At 39.8% G+C, this 21804-nt stretch overlaps 4 protein-coding genes across 7 annotated transcripts in view; 2 read left to right on the top strand and 2 right to left on the bottom strand.

Moving 5' to 3' along the window:
* Positions 1 to 1410: 1410 nt before the first annotated feature.
* Positions 1411 to 3197, bottom strand: LOC311505078 (OX-2 membrane glycoprotein-like; the record flags this gene model as incomplete). Its single annotated transcript, XM_084568481.1, has 5 exons — positions 1411 to 1468; positions 1657 to 1750; positions 1949 to 2266; positions 2375 to 2822; positions 3141 to 3197. The coding sequence occupies 5 exons, from the start codon at positions 3195 to 3197 to the stop codon at positions 1411 to 1413; spliced, it is 975 nt and encodes a 324-aa protein (XP_084424607.1).
* A 4023-nt stretch (positions 3198 to 7220) lies between these two features.
* On the bottom strand, positions 7221 to 10352 carry LOC311505144 (OX-2 membrane glycoprotein-like). The gene has a single exon (XM_084568550.1). The coding sequence runs from the start codon at positions 9651 to 9653 to the stop codon at positions 8934 to 8936; it is 720 nt and encodes a 239-aa protein (XP_084424676.1). The 5' UTR covers positions 9654 to 10352; the 3' UTR covers positions 7221 to 8933.
* Positions 10353 to 11598: 1246 nt separating this feature from the next.
* coa8 (cytochrome c oxidase assembly factor 8) lies at positions 11599 to 14795 on the top strand. Its single transcript, XM_084568442.1, has 5 exons — positions 11599 to 11900; positions 12607 to 12804; positions 13478 to 13541; positions 14126 to 14216; positions 14382 to 14795. The coding sequence occupies exons 1-5, from the start codon at positions 11730 to 11732 to the stop codon at positions 14500 to 14502; spliced, it is 645 nt and encodes a 214-aa protein (XP_084424568.1). The 5' UTR covers positions 11599 to 11729; the 3' UTR covers positions 14503 to 14795.
* Positions 14796 to 15725: 930 nt separating this feature from the next.
* Positions 15726 to 21804, top strand: part of klc1a (kinesin light chain 1a) — a 40676-nt gene continuing 34597 nt past the window's right edge. For 3 of the 4 annotated variants that reach the window (XM_084569040.1, XM_084569041.1, XM_084569038.1), the window contains exon 1: positions 15726 to 16289. The gene's annotated coding sequence lies outside the window, so the exon portion shown is untranslated. The remainder of the gene's footprint in view (positions 16290 to 21804) is intronic. The other variant, XM_084569039.1, reaches the window with a different exon arrangement.

The raw sequence follows: 21804 nt of genomic DNA, 5'->3' as shown, positions 1-21804 counted from the left end.
TTGCATTCGACATAATATTCTAGGGAGCACGTTCATCTTTATCAGGCAGATCCTGCCCTGCCAGGAGAAGGAGATCGGACCACGTTTAACTGCTGTCAAAGCTGGCGTAAAATTTAATTTACTCTTTAACATTCGCCGATACTCTGACACCCAGGTAAATGAAGCCAGCAATTGAACCATCTAAATGGAAAATTGACAAGGGTTGCCCAGTCCCCAAAGTCACCCAGTGGCAAGGCCTCTGACTTGTCATAATTCATTTTATACCCTGAAATTTCACCAAATTGCCTAATAATTGATATCAAAACTGGTATGGAACTCTCTGGTTTGGTAATAAACAGCAATATATCATCAGCGTAAAGCGATATTCTGTATTCAGTGTCTCCTAGTGTAACACCAGACAGCCCGTGGTGGTTTCTAATAGTCTCAGCAGGTTTGAGAGCAAGTGCAAATAAAAGCAGTGAGAGGAAGCAGCCTTGACGCGTACCTCTAGTCAAGGGAAAAACAAAAAAAATAACAATTTGATGCTTAAAATGTAACCATCAAATCTACAATTATTTATGTTTTTCGGTTGAAGGTAACGGATTTGGTTTGTTTTCTTCATCCTTCTTATGTTCACCCTGTCTGGCGTCATTGTGTACAGGTGCTTTAGGCCTTAAAACAAAAGCAAAATACATTTCCTTACGTATGTTTCATCGTTAACTCAATATTGCACAATTAAATCATTTTGAAAAGAGCAAAGTTATAGGTATTAGAATTAGCTTTAAATATGCTGTAACCATATCATCAGCCAGGAGAGCAGGATAAAAAAAAATCAATCTCAAATGATGATCATCTCCAAGAGAGAGGTGAAGGGTTCAAATAACTCTGCAGGTGAAGAGTGACAGTATAAAGAGAGTCTTACGTCTTAATAGGTGATTCAGGCTTTGTATCCCTCAGAGGCTCCCTGTGTGACCGACAGAATGTAATGAATGCATCAGAATGTGAAAGATTAAATAAATCTGCAGGTAAAGAATGATTGAAACTGAGTCTTACCCCTCATTGGCTGTAGCTTCCGATTTATCAACCTCAACATCACAGAGACTAAAGGATTTAAGAACAGTTATATGTTGTTTCTGTGTAGCCTCATAAAGTCAGTTAATCATTTTCAAGACACTTACATTACAGGACCACATACAGGTTATTCAATTTAATATGATCTATTCTTGTTTCTTTGTTTAAGATGGACAGTGATCCAGTGATCAGCAGCAGCACAAACGATTAAATGAACCAAGTGACACATAAAGTATTAACAGAGCAGAGTGATATCAGAATCTGGCTGACACATGCAGTAACCATCAGATTAGCCAGCAAAGGAGAAGATTAAAAAGTAATCTACAAGAGGGTGAAGAATTACAGAATAAATAAATAATCTTACTGCTGTTTGAGTCCATCAGTCTTCTCATCCATCTGAGCATCACAGTGCATCTGCCTGAAGGATTTAAGAACAGTTAACAAATGTATATCAGTTATTTAAAGGTTTTCTCTATGTAGCGTATCACAATAAATGACTAATATATTAACTTTGATCAGAATTTGCTGCCACAAAGACAAATGTGATAATATATAAGTGAATGAACGCTTACATTACAAACAGCCACACCTTAAAGAGAAAATTACCTGTTCTCATTTCTTTGTTTCAGACGGACCATGAAACAGGATGCAGCAACACAACAACAGGTCACCACGAACAATACAACGATCCAAGTGAAGCCTACAAGAAAAAGAGGAAACATGTGACATGGAACAGCATTTATAAACTGATCACAAATCAAACAGGAATCCAGACTGACTGAAATCACTGTGATCAGATCCAGATTCATCATCTAAACCTGAAAAAGGAAACTCAGACATCAGGATCTCAAAGTAATCATAAGTCTATAAAAGTGTTATCTCCTGAAGTGTTTCTCACCACCAGCAGACGTCGGTTTGAATCCAGGAATCTCGTGGAACATCTCCAACACCTCTAAGTGAGGACCAGCGAGCACTCCAGCTGTACATCCAACCTGTGTGCTGTTTAGATGGAGAGCTGACAGCACAGCTGTAGCGGTGACAGTGACTGTACCATTGGTGTTGAACACACTGACGCTGTTGCAGTGAGTCAAGTTGTGGTCTTGTGGCGTAGCTCTCAGTGTTACGTTGGGAGCAGGTCGACCTGTGGCTGAACAGGTCACAACCCACTCTAAAGTAGAGTCTGATCGTCTGACATGTAGAACAGGTTGATGCAGCTCTGCAAAGAAAAGACATTGAACAGATATCACAATGAACATGTTGTGTCCAGTCTGGTAGTTTGTCTGAGGATCAAGAACATCAAACTGTAATGCAGTCAGGTTCTTACCATAAACTTGGAGACATGTTCTTCCTGTCAGAGCTTCAGTGAAGAAGTGGAACAAACAGTGATAGCAGCTTTCATCCTGCTCCGTCACATTATTAATGAATATGGAGCTGTTCTGAAGTCCAGCATCTTCAAACTCTACTTTATCTTTGAAGTCAGAATTCACTGTGTGGCCATAGCCTTTGTAGCGGTTGGCAATATTTCTCTTCCCATCAGGTAAAATCTTCTGCCATGTGACTTTTTGAACATTCTTAGTCTCCATGAGCTGACACTGTAAAGAGGCGTTTTCTCCCACTGCTGCCACGACAGTCGGCTGTGTCTGAACCAGAGCTGGTAGACCTGCATGGAGGAAATGAAAATCAAATACTTGATAGTACAACAAAGTCTGTGTTTTATAGAGGGGGTTCAGTATTTGACAGACAGCATATCTAGCCTTATCTAGCCTTTGACTCTAAAAATCCAACACATCAATCCAGTTGAAATTCATAATCATTAACATCATTTGTATTAGAAACGTTGATCTGTGAAGTTTCTGTCCAGTGTTTTCAGTTATGCTATTGAAAATGTATTTGAAAGGACAAAGTCAAAATGCAGCATGTCAGGCTGGCTTCCAGCTACGACACTGTGAAAAACAGTTTGATCTAACAAGAAAAAGGAGTGGTTTTCGTAGAAAATGTCGAGGTCTTTATACGCAACTCCTTTATTGCACACCACTTCCTCGCACATACAGCGTAACAGCCTCATAAACAATACCCCGAAACTTTCTTACCACGCCCCCCTTTACTGTGCCGTCGTAACGATGAGCTGATTCCATTGGCCGACCCATATGTCTATGGGCCGACCCCTTGTGTCATGAAAACATGGCGGCTATCCGGTTCGCCCGTGACTGTCGTATATGAAAGTTTTCTTTCAGCAGACATTCCAGTGCAACGAAAAAAAAAAATAATCCGACCACGCCCACAGAATAACGAAAACATTTATTTTCCGATAAACCAAGTAATACTTTGAAGACCTCGTTGAAATGTGTTGAGGTTTTAACCATTTTAAATCAAACTATAGACTATATGAGAAGATCCAACGTCTCAAAGTGACAGCAAACAAACAAGTGAAACAAATATTTGCTGTGTGGTAGCATTACAGAAAATAATCCATCTCTCTCACCTTTAGAAAAGATCCAAAACGCTATGAAGAAACACAAGGCAGTAGGCCTATCATCCATCATTGTTGCAGAGCTACTCTATATCTAACAGAAAACTGAAGCACCATGTTGTTCTAAAATGTTACTTTCGAGGTAATGACTCCTGAGCGTCCTCCAGTTCCACTCATTGGCTTCCATCACACATCGCGCACACACCGCTATGAAAAACCGCCCATGAGTCATTTTGATAAACAGCGAGCGAACTGATTCGTAAGGTGACCGAGAGCTCAGCACATTACAGTTTTTACAGTTTAAGAAAACGCGTGCAAATAAATATTTATGGGGTGGCGAGAGGAATTTTTGAGGGATGGCAACATATGGCAGATGTGTATATATACTGAATTTAATCACAGTTATCACAGTTTGATGAGAAATAGTATGTACACACTAAGAGCACACGAGAGAACACAGGCTGCAACATACAAACTCAGACAAAATCTCATGCAATCAATGTCTTGCATTTGAGGTTTCATGTGAAACAGTTCATATTAAGAATAAGTGACCATACAATGTGATCTCACATAATAGGAGATAGAAGTATGGTAACACTACTGTAGGTGGGGCATTATCACAGGAAAGGCATTGACGTAAAACACAGGTGATAAGTAGCAGATGTGTGAAAGGGGGTGCAAAGTTTTTGACTGTGTCAGAGTGGCAGCGTTGCAGGCAGCATTTGTACAAGAATAAACTATCCAAAGAAAAACTTACCCATGAAGATCTATAGACTGAGCTGTTGAGAGTGCTAAAGTGAGCATAAATACACTGTGGAAATAAATGGGTCAACCAAACTCAAACAAGGTACTGGACATCACTTTTATTGTTCACTCAGAACACACATTCTCCCATTTGTCCCTCAGGAGCTTGAACAATTTTTGGACAGATTTGATTTTGATTTTGATTTTATTTGGATCCCCATTAGCTGATGCAGAAAACATCAGCTACTCTTCCTGGGGTCCACACACAACATATAACAGACAAGAAATCAGCATACAAACAAGAATTCAACATACAAGACAATAGATATAAAACAGGAAAAGAGTAAATGCTTTTCCTGGGGTCCACACACTAAAACAAACAAGAAATCACAACAACAATGGTTGTGATGAAAAGAAGTCACATAAAAAATTATTTTGCTCCAAGTCTGAAAAATACAAAAATATTTTGTGAGTAGGTTCTGGACAGTTTTATACTGTATATACAAAATAAGAGACATTTAAAAAAAACAACAATAGTAACAACACTGCTTCATGTTCAGCAGGATTTACACCAGTGTCACATTTTACTTTATTTCTCTAACTTTAGGTTTCATTAAAGGTGGTATCAGATTTTCTCAGTTGCCAAAACAAAGACATCAATACAGAAATTTAAAGTGCAGATTTTTTGTTGAGGTCATCATTTTAACAGCTTTGTAAAGGCTCACCAGTGAGCATAACATGAAGTTGTTATGCCTGTAACAGCTGTAACGCTTCACAAATTTATCTAGATCTAATGCTTTTGTGCGTTTTGATTCAATGCTGAGTACAGCCAAACTTGATAGTCTCTTTTCGGTCATAGTAGACCGCAAATGAGTCTTTATGAGCCTCAGAGATGAAAAACTTCATTCACAAGACATCCAGCAAAATTCAGATCAATTAGAGCTAATATCCCTCTTGCTTCTACAGCTCTTTGTGGATGGTTCTCAGATGCAATTTTTTCAAGCACCTGTACTATTGCAGGCAACCTGTCCGTAACATTGCGACATGCTATGTGCCTCTTTTATTTTTGCTTGAACACCTGCATGTGCCCCGCGCATCATCGTAGCCCTGGCCCACAAGGTTTTTCTTGTACTCCAGCCCATGCTTCTCAAGGAAGCATATACTCTTGTCACTTAAGGCGGCAGCATCCAGGTGTTCTGGCACTTCACACTCCAGAAAGCTATCATGAACCACACCGTTGTAAAAATATCTCAGAACAAATGACATTTGCTCTTTTTTCTGAACATCTTTAGTTTCATCAACAATAACTGAAAACTGCTTGCTCGTTTTAACCTCCTGGATGATTTCCTCTTTGACCATTGCAGCCAAGCATTCAGATATTTCATTCTGTATTGTTTTACTGGTGTATTTTGCATTTTTAGCTTGTTGTTCAAGTCTTTTTTTAATGATGGGGTTATGGTTACCCAGAAAGTCTAACATAGACAGAAAAACACCCTTTTTTCTGGGTGGAGAGACTCCCTGTGACCCCGCTGTGATATGTTTTCTGTGGCTGTTAGAACTAAAATTTCAGCTAATGTTTCAGTGTAGTATTGATTTTCTGCTCATCCATTAGTCCAAACATTGAGGTATTTCTATCCATAATTTTCTTGTTCTCTGTCCATGCAAACATTGCATTTACATGGCCTTCAGATCTGGCATGAGAACAGAAATCACTGTCTTTCATTGTAGACTTTTTGCAGTTACGATAACCCTTGAATGAGGTGAAAACAGTCCTTGGAGCATTGGGGAGGAAAATATGTTAATATGAAAAATAACAAGAATAAATAACAACGTTAAATAGTGACAACTGTTGTATATTTATTTAAAACAGAATAGATCTTAGATCATACTTTATTAATTCCTTTGGAATGTTCCCGCAGGGAAATTGACATCTCCATCACACACAGCACCGATGGACATAATACCCCCCCCCCCCCCCCCCCCCAGGTCCTACAGTCCCTTTCTCCCCCCCCCCCCCCCCACAGTGAGTAGTTAATCAGTTTGATGGCACGGGGGACAAAGGAGTTCTTCAGTCTGTTCGTCCTGTTAGTGCTTTAGGCCTTAAAACAAAAACAAAATACGTTTCATTACGTATGTTTCAACATTCAATCAATATTGCACAATTAAACCATTCTGAAGTAAGCGAAGTTATAGGTATTAGAATTAGCTTTAAATATGCTGTAACCATATCATCAGCCAGGAGAGCAGGATAAAATGTCAAATGTGATCATCTCCAAGAGAGAGGTGAAGGGTTCAAATAACTCTGCAGGTGAAGAGTGACAGTATAAAGAGAGTCTTACGTCTTAATGGGTGATTCAGGCTTTGTATCCCTCAGAGGCTCCCTGTGTGACCGACAGAATGTAATGAATGCATCAGAATGTGAAAGATTAAATAACTCTGCAGGTAAAGAATGATTGAAACTGAGTCTTACCCCTCATTGGCTGTAGCTTCCGATTTATCAACCTCAACATCACAGAGACTAAAGGATTTAAGAACAGTTATATGTTGTTTCTGTGTAGCCTCATAAAGTCAGTTAATCATATTAATGTCAAGACACTTACATTACAGGACCACATACAGGTTATTCAATTTAAAATGATCTATTCTTGTTTCTTTGTTTAAGATGGACAGTGATAGGTGCAGCAGCACAAACGATTAAATGAACCAAGTGACACATAAAGTATTAACAGAGCAGAGTGATATCAGAATCTGGCTGACATATGCAGTAACCATCACATTAGCCAGCAAAGGAGAAGATTAAAAAGTAATCTACAAGAGAGTGAAGAATTACAGAATAAATAAATAATCTTACTGCTGTTTGAGTCCATCAGTCTTCTCATCCATCTGAGCATCACAGTGCATCTGCCTGAAGGATTTAAGAACAGTTAACAAATGTATATCAGTTATTTAAAGGTTTTCTCTATGTAGCGTATCACAATAAATGACTAATATATTAACTTTGATCAGAATTTGCAGCCACAAAGACAACTAAATAAATAATAGAAGATACAAATGTGATAATATATAAGTGAATGAACGCTTACATTACAAACAGCCACACCTTAAAGAGAAAATTACCTGTTCTCATTTCTTCGTTTATGACGGACCATGATCCAGAATGCAGCAACACAACTACAGACCACCGCGGACAATACAAAGATCCAAGTGAAGCCTACAAGAAAAAGAGGAAAAATGTGACATGGAACAGCATTTATAAACTGATCACAAATCAAACAGACTGACTGAAATCACTGTGATCAGATCCAGATTCATCATCTAAACTTGAAAAAGGAATCTCAAAGTAATCAGCAAGGTTATAATAGTTAACGAAAACGAACGAAATAACGAAAACTAAAATTGAAAAAACAATTTTGTTAACTGAAATAAATAAATAACGAAAATTAAAAGAAAAAAACGAAAACTAACTGAAACTGTATTGCGGGTTTAGAAAACGAACTAAAACGAACTGAAATTATAGATATAATTCCCTTCGTTTTCGTCTCTGTCAATTTAATTACAAGCCTCAACTGGCTGGATTCATATGATCGATTTATTCCGCTCTGGCAGTTTTACGCCAGCTGGCGGCACCTTACGGCACCTCACGTTCCGTGACGTCACCTGGCAGCAACTTGGCGGTATATACAGTCAATGCTTGGCGGTTGCAGCAAAAGCTGGGAGGAGGCGGCAAAGTCCTGTATGGGACTTTTTGAATATGACGACGAGAAAGATAAAAGCAACAGTGTCTTGTAGTGGAGACAGACTGTGACAAAATATGTGGCTTGATTCTCAAGGGGAGAAACTCCACGAATCTCAAAGTCCGTTTAAGAAGCTCGCACAAGGCGGCTAATGTCGAGTACCAAAACAAGCTAGCCTCTGTGAGTCTGCCGCTCCCTGAAAGAGAAGGATTACGTAAAGCTCATTACGTCGCTCGCGATCAACCGGTAGATCGCGAAGGTAGTGCGGGTAGATCGTGTGCCATTGAAAAAAATGTTTTAGATGTTAGTCTAAAACATTTATCTGTCGTGCCTCCAAAACGAACAGCAAGATAAACCTTTATCTTTATTTATTTTTACTTTATATTTGCAACATGCCCTCAGTTCAGCGGCACACAGCCACGCACAACTTCAACAACTCAAGACTACCGTCTTTCTTAAAGAGACAGCGCTATTTTTGTAAAGGTGCAGTGCACCAATTTTTCTTGATAAAAATAAAAACAGAGATGGATAGAGCTTTTAACACTGTATCAACAATTAATATGACTTTGACTTGGTCACTGTAAAAGTAGCTCGCAAGCCCAAAAAAGTGTAGGCACCCCTGGATTAAAGGAATAGTTCACCCAAAATAAAAAGTCAGTCATTATTAACTCACCCTCATTTTTTAAATGTATCTTTTGTTGAATTTTTACCCCGACCTTTTTGAATCCCGCACCTGACAAATAACCCAAAGTATGAAAAAACTAAAACTAATACTAAAACTAAGAAAAACTAAACTAAAACTAAGCATTTTTGGAAATATAAAAACTAATTAAAACTAACTGAATTGGAGGGGAAAAGGTAAAAACGAAATAAAAACTAAACTAGAATGAAAAATCCAAAACTATTATAACCTTGATCATAAGTCTATAAAAGTGTTATCTCCTGAAGTGTTTCTCACCACCAGCAGACGTCGGTTTGAATCCAGGAATCTCGTGGAACGTCTCCAACACCTCTAAGTGAGGACCAGCGAGCACTCCAGCTGTACATCCAACCTGTGTGCTGTTTAGATGGAGAGCTGACAGCACAGCTGTAGCGGTGACAGTGACTGTACCATTGGTGTTGAACACACTGACGCTGTTGCAGTGAGTCAAGTTGTGGTCTTGTGGCGTAGCTCTCAGTGTTACGTTGGGAGCAGGTCGACCTGTGGCTGAACAGGACACAACCCACTTTTCAGGAGAGTTTGATCGTCTGACATGTAGAACAGGTTGATGCAGCTCTGCAAAGAAAAGACATTGAACAGATATCACAATGAACATGTTGTGTCCAGTCTGGTAGTTTGTCTGAGGATCAAGAACATCAAACTGTAATGCAGTCAGGTTCTTACCATAAACTTGGAGACATGTTCTTCCTCTCAGAGCTCCTTCAGGGTAGGAGTGGAACAAACAGAGATAGCAGCCTTCATCCTGCTCCGTCACATTATTGATGAATATGGAGCTGTTCTGAAGTCCAGCATCTTCAGACTCTACAAACTCTACTTTATCTTTGAAGACAGGATTCACAATTTGGCCATGGTGTTTGTAGTGGCTGGCAATATTTCTCTTCCCATTAGTTAAAATCTTCTGCCATGTGATGTTATGAACATATTTCATCTCCATGAGCTGACACTTTAAAAAGGCGTTTTCTCCCACTGCTGCCACGACAGTCAGCTGTGTCTGAATCACAGCTTGTAGACCTGCGTGGAGGAAATGAAAATCAATACTTATAGTATAGATAGTACAACAAAGTCTGCGTTTTATAGAGGGGGTTCAGTATTTGACAGACAGCATGTCTAGCCTTATCTAGCCTTTGACTCTAAAAATCCAACACATCAATCCAGTTGAAATTCATAATGATCAACATCATTTGTATTAGAAACGTTGCTCTGTGAAGTTTCTTTCCAGTGTTTTCAGTTATGCTACTGAAAATGTATTTGGGACAAAGTCAAAATGCAGCATGTCAGGCTGGCTTCCAGCTACGACACTGTGAAAAACAATTTGATCTAACAAGAAAAAGGAGTGGTTTTCTTCCAACAGACATTCTCACTTCAGTGTAATGGAGAAAAAAAAAGAAAATCTGATCACGCCTACAGAATAACGAAACTTAAGTGTTACTTTGAAGACCTCGTTGAAATGTGTTGAGGTTTTAACCATTTTAAATCCAACTACAGTTTGACGTAGTTTGAATTTTCTCGGATAGTCTATAGACTGAATGACTTTTTTAACGAACCTGCAACAACATGAGTGCAACAATAAAGTGAAATAACAATATGCAGCTGGTATTTTTCTATTTATGCAACAACCATGTATGTATAGTCACAATATTTATTATTATTATTATTCTTTTCTCTTCTGCTTTCTATATAATTCATGTACATGTATGTCTGACAGTGCTGTATGCGATGGAGATGTCAATTTCCCTGCCATAACCTCCCAAAGGGATCAGTAATATATCTATCTTTCTATCTATCTATCTAGAATATCCGAGAAAATCCAAAACTATAGTCAAACTATAGTCTCTAAGTGACAGCAAACAAGGAAGTGAAACAAACGTGCCGTGTGGTAGCATTACAGAAAACAATCCATCACTCTCACCTTTAGAAAAGATCCAAAACGCTATGAAGAAACACAAGGCAGTACCGTCCGTCATTGTTGCAGAGCTACACCTCTCTATATCTAACAGAAAACTGAAGCACCATTACTATTGTCCTAAAATAGCAAATAATCTCCTCAGACCCCTCACACCCTGGTCACAATTTTGCTGATAAATTTTTTTCTTAATGTAAGATTATGCCATAAATTGTTAAACCATTGCTTGAATAGCATTAATCGTTTTTCTTAAAATTATTTTGATTAATGATCAATTCTTCTGATTTCCTTGTACTTTCAGTTGACAGTGATATTTTAATATAAAATGTATATTACCCAAGGAGTGTAAATACAAATATAATTTATTGAAATGTGACCTATAACCTCTGACTGTAACAGAACTTAAATAAAAGAGATTAAACACAAAATGGTGACTATTTCAGACTATAAAATATAAAAGTAAACCAGTCTCAGTGGGCTTAAGGGTGGGGTTATAGGAATGAGGAAGAGTAGAGGTTTAAGTGGGTGCATGTCCTCCTTCATCAGGATGACCTGCTAGATTCAGCACACCTGTTAGAATGAACTAACACGGAGTTCGTCTGTGCTCGATAAAATCATATAAACACAGTTTTACTGTCGTTAATTGGACGTTTTCGAATACAACAAGTCTCGGCGTTTATTTAACGTGTAATAAACTGTTAACACATGTGGAAGACATTATCATAAACTGGTTAACTTCTGAATTAACCATAGACTATATATAAAAGGAATTACCGGATTTACTATTCATAACCCAGCGTAAGTTTTGGCTGTCCAACAGTGGGTGCGCTCCATATAGCCGCGACGCCGTGCCGTTTGTACGTAGCAGCAAAAGGCGGGAATACTAAATGTAACTCAGAGAGCACGTAAAGTGGATAATTTGTGCTGGTGAGGTTTTCCAGCGCACCCATGCTCTCGTGCTGTGGTCACGTGACCCAGCGGTTGGTTACGTACGGAAGGGCATGAGCTCGGTGAAAGTTATTTTACCGTTAACAGCATAAACCGCTCTGATGTGTATTTTTGATCTTATTATATTTAAGACTCCGGTAAGTGACGGGTTTTTTCAAAATGGCTGCCGGAACAGCAGCAGCAGCAGTAGCAACAGTAGCAGCGGGACGTTCGACATGGAGGAGCTTCGGTTGTATGGCTCTCCGCTCTCTGCGCTCACACCGGTTATCAGCAGCAGGCAGCCGGCTCTGTAGCTCCACACAGGCCGCCCAGCAGGACAAACCACCGGAGGTTCACATTATTATTATTTTATTATTACTCCTCTTTTAGTTATTTAGTCCTATGTCAACCGTTGAGCAGCCATGACTGATGTGTTTACATTTCCTGGTTGTTACTGACATATTTTTACATTTCAGGTGTAAAAATACTTAATTTATAATTAAAGTTATGCATTTGAATAATCAAGAATAAAACTACTATCAGAAAAATATACTGTCACTCAGTAGAGTATTTTTTTATTAGCTAAAATATTTTGTACTTCCTCTAAAACATTTTTTATCATTTTAATTTTAATTTTAGTGGTAAAAAAAAAAAAAAGATAAATATTAATGTGGCTACGCAAAATAAATGTATATATAAACTCTATTATTATAATATATAAATAAGTATTGTAGCTGACAAATAAATGCAATAAAAAGTATATTTCACTTTAATATTGAAGACTAATAACAATAGTAATATTTTGTATTGAAAAGTAGTAGCTGTAGCTCTCAAGTGCATGTAGTACGTATATATTATTGAAATATTTCTTTATTTAATAAATAAAGAAAATATTTCTCTGTTATTGCCCCATTTATTTAATCAAGTACGATGCTGCACCAGATAAAACTGTCCTTTATCGTGGCGTCTCCTTCCAGCTCTGTGGTACGTCTGATTTATTTTGTGTTAAAGTTGTTGGTACTCAACATTCATGTCCTTGTTCTTCGTCTGCGTGCAGAGATCCGCCTTTAGACCACCGCCCGGCTCCACACACGACTGGATCGGACCCCCGAACCCTCTGTCCAACCTGCGGCCGATCGTTTACCACGTCCCTGAGAACGAATCCGAGCTGGAGAAGCGTCTGCGCCACCTGAGGCAGGAGACGGAGGACTGGAACCACGAGTTCTGGGCCAAGCAGAACGTCAGCTTCAACCAGGTGAAGGACTCCAGACAGATTATCCACTCTGACATAGTTTTATTTACTCTAGGAGAACAAGACTTTCACATGAAGATTGTGTGAAAGGAATCATCTAAAGACAGGAACACAACTGAAGCGGCTCTGTTCCCTCCAAGCTGATGTAGACGACTGATGTTTTAAGTCATTTTTATGCAGAACTGTAGAACATGGGGGACGATGCAAATACTTGTAAGCAGTGTTAGATATTTTATTACCAATACAAACAAAGGAAATGAGGAAAGAAAACAAACAATGGACATTGTAAAGAAAACGGCATGTACTCATACATAAATATAAATAAATAGCCAGGAATAGTGATCCCATCCACTAATTAACTCGCTGCAAAGAAAAGTAAAGTGCCAAGTAATGAAACGATAAATAAATAAAGCTAAACCACTTCATATCTACAGAGGTGTGAGGTTCTTTGAGCATCTACCAGCGTCTCTGTGAAGTTTATCACATTATCTTTAAAGTGTGTAAGAGCTTCCTTTCACCAGCAGAGGGCGGCATGGCACAGTAAACTGATATAATAATAAAATGAGACGATAATAATAATGTTTGACGATGTAATTATATTTTAATAATCATGTGCTGCTGTCAAAGTGTTTCAGGTTAGAAGAAATAATTTAATCTGTTTTTATTTTGTCTGCAGGAAAAAGAGACTTTCATCATCTCACAGCTGAAGTCTAAAGGTTTGAGTCTTCGTGACGCAGACGGTGAGGACGAGCTGCCTTTCATTCATACACCCATCAGCCATAAGATTATGACCGCTGGTTATCATGGCTCCTGTCAGTGGGGTGGGGTGAGGGGTGGGAGGATATGTTAGAAGAGACGTGAACATTTTGTCTTCAAAGCTGATGTTAGAAGTGGAAGGATTTAAGAGACTTTGACAAGGACTGGACTGTGATGTTACACGACTGGATCAGATCATCTCCTGAACTGCACCTGCTGTGGAAGAAGAGAGAGGAGGAGGAGGACAGAGAAGAGGAGGAGGAAAACGAGGTGGTGGAGAAGTAGAAGGAGGAGTAATAGAAGAAGAGGTGGATAAAGAGGAGGAAGAGTAAGAAGAGGAGAAGGAAGGATAAAAACAAGATGGAGCTAGGGGAGGAAGACACCTTCAGAGCTCTAGAGGAATCCAGGGAGGATGTAAGCAGTAATAGGTCATAATGTTATGGCTGATTGTTTCACCAAACAAGCTTTATGATAAACAGAAGATGGCCTGTTTGAGTAGAATAATAAAGAATTCACTAGATTGACAGTAGATGGTATTTATAGTCTAACCCGGTCTCTGTCTCCTCAGGACGACGGCGGACTCTGAGCAGTGAAGAGATGGCAGAGTTTTACAAAAGCTTCCTGGACAGAAACAGAGTACGACACGCAAGTTACAACAAGTGAGTTGTTCCAGAGCCTCTCAGGACGCAGCCGTGGGACATCCCACACAAATTAGCATGAAAAATTATTCCTTTTAGTTTGTTTTTGCTGTATTTAAATCCTCATACCAGACTTTAATACCCCCTGCAAAGTTGAACATTATGTGTTTTTTTTTTCACATCCAGGGAATGGTACCGACGTAACTTCACCATCACCTTGCTCATGGCTCGAGTCGCCCTGAACGGCATGTGGAGGACGGTTACTGAAAAACACAGCAGCAGGAAAAGCAGCTCTCCTCCCACATGATAATAAATCTAATATTCACCTGATAACAACAAGTGTTTGACTTCATCTTTGTTTATCCTACTCGTCTCTCTGCTGATTATTATGAAGAATAAGAAGAAAGATTTAGAGGTGCAGAGTCAGTGTTGCCATGTTTATTCTCATCAACTGTAGTAGGAGTTTTACTCATGAAATCTAATGTTTTCTTATAAATAAGACACTGAGGGAGTCTTTAAATCTGTCTATACTAAGACTAGACTCCATGACTGAGGATGTGTAGGATTCTGATATAAATACTTTTACGTGTAAATAAGCAAAATCTTAATAAAACCACAGGTACCTTTGTGTTTTACATTTTGTTGTCATGCTGCAGGCTTGGCTTACAGCTGATGACCTGGCCCGGCTGCATCTCTGTTGGCTTTTTAAGCATTTATTTAATTAAATAAGTTCCCAGAGTCCAAGGTGACGTCTTCAAATGTCCAGAACCGTCCAAAATATTCAGCTTACAGTCAGAGAATGGGAAGCAGAAATCAAGTGTTTGGTTTTTTTTTCTACAAAGAGGAATAGGGCCACTGTAAAACTATACTTTGGGGGTTAAGGCTATTTTTCATAAATCAAACTTTAATTTGAAGAATTCTGACATTTTTTCTGATTTATGTTCTCAGATTTTTCATTTATTTCAATTTTAATCTCAGAATTTCTAATTCTTTTCAGAATTTTAATGTTTTTTTTTGCAGAATTTGTATCTTATTCTCAAAATTTCAGCATTTTCTACGGAATTTCGTCTTTTTTCGCACAATTTTGACTTTTTTCTTTCACTTTTGATCCTAGAATTTGTACTTCTTTTAAGAATTTCAATTATTTTCTCAGAAATATTTTTTTTGTGACAGAATTACATTTTTTTCTGAATCTTAACATTTTTCTCAGAATTTTGACTTTTTTTTTGGACAGATTTCTTAATTATTAAAAGTATGAATTATGTAAAATAAGTAAATAAAATATGTTTTTTTTTTAAAAAAAACGTTAATAATTTTCTACTGTAGCTTCTACTTCTAATATTCCAGTGAGGGGGAAAAAAAAATCTGATTAAATAAAAAAGTGTGATTTTATGTGGATTATTTATTATTTCTACATCCAGATATTTTTCAGTCTCTTCTAATATTTAGATATAACCTTTACTTAGGTAAATTATGTGATTATAATTCGGATATTGTGCCAGATCTTCGTTGTTTTTCTCCAACATCTCTAATAAATCTGGCCGCTCCGCTCACACCGCTCCTTCCTTCCCCTTTAATCCGCACAGGATGACATCAGCGCCGCCGGGAGGGAGCGAGGGGGCGCCGGGTTACGCCATTTTCACGCACCGCGGAGTCCGTCCGTCCGTCAGTCAGTCAGTCAGTCAGTGAGTGAGTCAGGACCCGGGGAGCTGTCATCTTCATGGGCAACTTTCTCATTTAGCCCCATGAAGCCGGTGTCGGGGTAGTTTCGCCGAGCCGTCCCTGTAATGGAAGCAGCGGAGAACACCTTGAATGGCTCCGACTAATGTCAGTGTTTTGACAGTTAGCTAGCTTAGCTATGTAGCTAGCTGCTCAACGTTATTAACGGCGGTTGATGCGGTAGAAGCGCAGCGGCGGTCGGCTAAACATTTCCCGAGCAGGCGGACACGCAGAGAGAGAAAAAAAAAAAAATCAATTCAGTAAATTAGAATATTTGTTTCACATTTATCAAGGAAACGTTGTCGCGAGTGAATTCAGGAGGAAAGAGGAACGTTACCAGTCGAGCTACATCGGCAACGGATGTCCCAGAGAACGGTAAGAATGGCTCCGTCTATTCCTTGGAACACTGTCATTAGCCAATTAAGCACTTTTTTATTTTTTAAATTTAATCCTTTTAACACGCGTGTCATTTTCTCAGAACGCATTCATTAAGAGTAATTAATGTTAATTCAGTTGTGTGTTAATATTTTTAGTATTGGCGCAACGTCGGGTGGTCTGTGTTTACGTTAATTGCAGGAATTAGACGGTGTGAGCACGTTAACTGACAGCGGGAGTGTTAGCTCGGGAGTTAGCCGGGTGACAGGGGAACTGGTTCTTCAGGTTAATCCGTTTTGAGTGGGAGGAAGCTCGGGACAAGGCAGCAGCCTCCTGCACCACGGACCCCCTGGGTGAAACATCTACCTGTCAGCCGGTGGAAGCGCCACATCTCCCGGCCACTCTTCCTCACAGACTCGGAGGCTGTCATGTGATGGGTTAGCTGTGTCCTTTCATTGATATTCAGAGCGGGCTGAGGGCTCTGAAAGCTGCCTGTGTTAGGTGTCAGACCTCGGGAGGAGGGATGGGGGGCTCTGGACTCAGTGTGGGGACCCACAGCTGGGACAACAATAAAATAAAATGAGTATTTTAGATGTAATACACATGCAAACACACAATATCAGAGGCCACGCAGTAACGAGGAAGTGCTCCTGTCAATTATTTAGTGATTAATCCAACCTGCAGGGCTCCACCCTAGGCTAACACCCCTCTTCTCTACTACCCCTCCACCTCCTGAGGTCAGCTTGTTGTTGTTGCCTCAGAGCTCCCAGAGGTTTCTTTGTGTGACTCCTGTGCCACTCCTGGGACATGACAGTTTTGTTCTGCAGATTTTTTTTGTTGTAATGCTGCTGCAGGCTTGGCTTGTAGGTGTGGAAGCCGCTGCAGCTGATCCACCAAGCTTTAGATTCATTCTTTAAAACAAGTTCAAGGAGTCCAAGGTGACGTCTGCAAAATGTCAAGATTATCTAAGATATTTAGGTTACAATAATATAATTCAAAGAGAAGCATGAGTAAAGTATTTTAAGTCTCTTTCTGAAGATGCAGGACATTTTTGAAGCCAGTATTAATGAGGTTTCTCTAATTTAGTTCGTCAGTTTATCCAAAGCCTCAGCAGTGGCAGGGCTGCAGCTAACAATTATTTAAGTTCCTCGGGTCCAAGGTGACGTCTTCAAAATGCCCAGATCATCTAAAATATTTAGTTTACAATCATATAATTCAAAGAAAAGCAGATATAATGTAGGTTTCTGCTGACCGGCTTATAAAAGATAGTCGTAGGTGTGAGGTGAAGCATGTAAGCAAGTAGCACAACTACAACGTGGCCGTTAAAGCCTCACCCTGAAGGTGTGGGGCATTTTAACCGATCGGGATTGTGAATTAATATTTCAGCTTTAGCCCAGTCTGTATTGGACTTTTGATGTATTTCTGTACTCAAGCGTACCATAGTATATGTACTGTAAACATTCAGCCATATAACTCACCTTACCTGTATGTTACCATCTCTGTACAAGACTTACCACAGGCAGTAAGTCATATGCAGACCCTATACACACAAAATAAATGTTCTCAACATGTCGTATTTACACTAGAAGACAGCGTCTGAGCGACTCCTGTAACTCTGGTATTTTATTCAAAGTCTTAAATTGGTTATTTACGTCCATCTTTCAAAGTCCTTACTGATTAGATAGATGGTGGGTTTTCTCGTTGTTGTTGTTTTACACGAGACAAAACACTGACTCCAGTGGGACGACATTTAAAAACGTCATCTCAGGCCTGTAGCCGCCATTTGTTCACAGATTATAAGATCAGTCTGAAGACTTTAATGTGTTCAAACGGCCGAAATGGAGAAGTGAAATAAGGATCTGGGTTATTTAGTGGAAACCGAAGAAAAAAACGAACGTTATAGGGATAAAACTGTTCTGTCACATTAAACGTGGTCTTAAAAAGCCTTGGATTAAAATTATAAACATGCACATAACGTGACTATGACCATAAATGAACCTCCAGGCCTCTCATCTAAAAGCTACTCTTCTTACTTCAGACGTAATATCAACTAAATACTCAGCCATCAGATGACAGCTTTGTTGTTTTATAATTGATTCTGGTTAAACCTGAATAGTGTGAAATGATCAGTTGAGATAATCTCTGTGGAGATTCAGGATAAAGTTGAAAATGAAAATCAGCGCGAGATAAATCCAGTAACTTTCAGGCTTCAGGGTGCTGCAGTGCGGAGCGCGTCTGTCTCCGTCTCTGTGGATCAGAATATCTTAAAACTACTTCACTGACTCCAGCGTTAAATTTATTCTCCTGCCTGAGGCTCGCTCATAGAAATACTAGAATTACTCGGAGCTCTTGTCACGGGAGGATTTACCAGAAGTGAGGATGAGGGGATGACACATAGTTTATCAATTTAACTTGCACAAACTTTAGGGGAGTTGGATTTTCCAAAGCCGTTCATCATTATCATTATTATTATTAATACCAAATCACTTCCTGTGTTGCTGCCCTGCAGTGTTGTTGTCTTGTGACTGGCTGATTTGTTTCTGTCGTCACATGTGAGCGTCAGAAAAGACTTGATGGTAGAGAAACTGTAAACTGGAGATGAAAAGGAGCGGCAGCACAACATAAACAACCTGGATCATTTTACAGCAGCTGTAATTAGTGTTTTATATACTGGCTATGAGCAACATGTCTGCTTTCATCTGGATCCTGTTTAGAGACACATTTACAGAATGGTCTGACACATAGGACACGTTGAGACGCCGCATTAACATCCGTCCAGGATGAGTTTGACTGATCGGGTCTGAGTCCACATGTGGAGGTGGTCTGGGACACATGAGGACACACACATGAGTCCTGGGTCACATTAAAGACCACCTACTGAACAGGGCTGATCTGAGGAAGAGGAGTTTAACTCATTCATTCTTCAGCCTTTTAAAAGATTCTGTCCTAGAGAGCCGTTAGAGACAGCAGCTGTTATAATATATATGATGTATAGAGCAGCCACATAAACACGCTGCACGTCTAGAAATAAATTAAAATGCTAATTAAAGCTCTTTGTCTCCGTTTTAAATGCAGCTGTGCTCTTCTAACCTAATCTCTGCCCACATATCGCTGACTAAGATCGTTCTTCGCGGCGCTGCTCTTCCTGCTGCCGGCGCCGTCCTCACGCAGAAACACCAGATTGTATTTTGTGTTCGTCTTCTCCAAACGCCTCCCTCAGCCTTATCCTCCTCGTACGAAGAGCGGCGGCGGCGGCGTCCCCCGAGCGCTCGCTTTTCAAACCAGATATTTACATTTCAGAAGTTAGGATCGTAAGTAGATCTGTGCCGTTCCCTGTGCTGCTTTGTGCGCTGAGGCTCATCGGATGTCAGAAAAGGAAGGAGAGCTTGTCACTCTCACTTCTGTATTACATGGCCTGCAGTGGTGTTTGGATTTGCAGTGTTTAGACAGTAAACTTGTTGGCTTTACAGAACAGTGATTTTTTTCCTGAGCTCTTCTGCAAATAAAATGTAGTTTGACACATCAGCAAAACCGTTTTTTACAAAAGTTAATTTCCGTAGAAGTGCTCCTGTGCTGCAGCTTCCCACCTCTTCCTGCACACAAGACTTTTACTTCCTGCTTCCTGCTCAGCTGATCGGCTGCAGGACGGTCACCGAGTCACACGGAGCGATCATCACGGCTGCCGCTCTTCCTCCGTCCGTCTCCTCTGCTCACAGCGGCTCTTTGGCTGATTGTTTGCTTGCTCTCTGAAATGTGAGATGCGAGGCCGTCCAGGGCAAGTCTTCACCTGGTGCCACTGCAGCGTCTGTGCAGAGGTGGGACGTCCGGTTCACCGTGTCGTTGCACCATCCAGGATAAGGCTAATGTTAGCTCAGTCACACCCAGCCCAGTTTCATTTCTGTATTTTTCTCTGCGACATGCTTCAACGTCACCGTTCGTTTTTCTGTAATTATTCAGCTGAGGGACGCTGCAGTCGGCGGACATTGATTATTCAGCTCACTACAAGAGCTGTGGAGGCGCCGCGTCATAATCCTCTTAAGTGTTTGTGTGTGTGTGATGAGTACAAAGCAAAGAACGTCAGGTTGGAGAAGGAAGGAGTGTGCTGAGCAACAGCATAAAGAGAAACTATATATATACTGCGTCAGCGAGTAAATACGTTAGAGATGGGTTTAAAAAAATAAACTTTTCTGATCCAGCACCACTCCTTTAATGTTGAGCATCGGCCAAAGTGACACTGTTTTCTGCATCTTGTCTGTAAAAGATGTGAAACTAACAACACCAACAAGAACATTTGTCTCAGTCTAACTGTTTTAAAACTGAAATTTCTCTAAAATCGAATCGGTAACAAATCTATTCAGGAAATCGGTCGCGATAATTAGCCCTAAAACACATGTAATGATGTTTAATGTTATGTGCTACACCCTCTGTAATCATGTGCTATCACTGCGTTATGGCAGCTCTGAGAAGATTGTAATCACCAACGAGATGTATTTAGGGTCAGTGTTACTTCACTGTAGTTGTAGATGCTGTAATTAAATGGGATTAAAACTGTAGAAGTTTAAATAGGCCTTTGACAAATACGTTTAAACTAGTTCCCTGTATATTTAAGTGTTGTATAGTACGCTTGGGGTTGTTTCCCATTTGTAAGACCCATTTACGACCCAGCTTTACTTTCCTGGCTTCAACATATAATAATAATAATAATAATAATAATACATTTTATTTAAAGAAGCGCCTTTCAAGGTACCCAAGGACACTGTACAAAGTAGGTATAGGCAAGGAACACAAAACACAAAACACCCCCAGACACAAAAACACCCCCAGACACACACAACAGTACACTGAGCACAAAGCGAGGACAGATAAAAACAGGGAAAATAAATAAAATAAAAGAGGCGGTGTAAGTAGAGATCAGGGGGCTGACAGGTAAGCTAAGCTAAAAAGATATGTTTTTAATTGAGTTTTAAAAGTGGACATACATGTATTTTGGCGCATCACGAGTGGCAGGTCATTCCACAGTTTAGGACCTGCCACATATCCACATAATCTTCCTGCCCCATGATGCCATCTGTTTTCATATCCCACAACATGATGCTGCTACCCCCATGCTTCACAGTTGGGATGGTGGCAGACAGAATGACTGATGGTCCTTATTGTCAAACATCTTTTTTTGTTTCATCAGACCGTACGACATGTGTGTGCAGCCTCAAACCATCATTCAGATCTCAGCGTAGGAGTTGTTTCACTGTGGATATTTTTATACCTGTTCCCGTCACTATTTAGAACAGCTGCAGTGACAAGTTGTGTAACATAAAAATGTGTGCGAGACAGGGCTTTCCTGTCTGACGATCCTCAGCTCGTTATCTGCAAACCCCACACAGACCACAAACCTCAGATGTGAGATTCGAGCTGGCAGCAGGTTTCAACTGTCTGTGGTTTGGATTTAAACTATTTTATCAAAGCAGCACCGAACTCTATTTTAAAGCATCTTAAGTGATGACTCCTCAGTTTGTTC

This window comes from Chelon labrosus (genome assembly GCF_963514085.1).
Source record: "Chelon labrosus genome assembly, chromosome: 20".
NCBI classification, from domain to species: Eukaryota; Metazoa; Chordata; class Actinopteri; order Mugiliformes; family Mugilidae; genus Chelon; species Chelon labrosus.
The sequence above is the reverse complement of the archived record's forward strand: the minus strand, read 5'-3'. Positions and strand labels throughout refer to the sequence as shown.

Coding starts and splice junctions, on each gene's coding strand:
- LOC311505144 (XM_084568550.1), bottom strand. CDS start 9,653: ATGGAGATGAAATATGTTCATAACATCACATGGCAGAAGATTTTAACT.
- coa8 (XM_084568442.1), top strand. CDS start 11,730: ATGGCTGCCGGAACAGCAGCAGCAGCAGTAGCAACAGTAGCAGCGGGA. Junction 12,805..13,477: donor AGAACGTCAGCTTCAACCAG/GTGAAGGACTCC, acceptor TTTTGTCTGCAG/GAAAAAGAGACTTTCATCAT. Junction 13,542..14,125: donor GAGTCTTCGTGACGCAGACG/GTGAGGACGAGC, acceptor CTGTCTCCTCAG/GACGACGGCGGACTCTGAGC.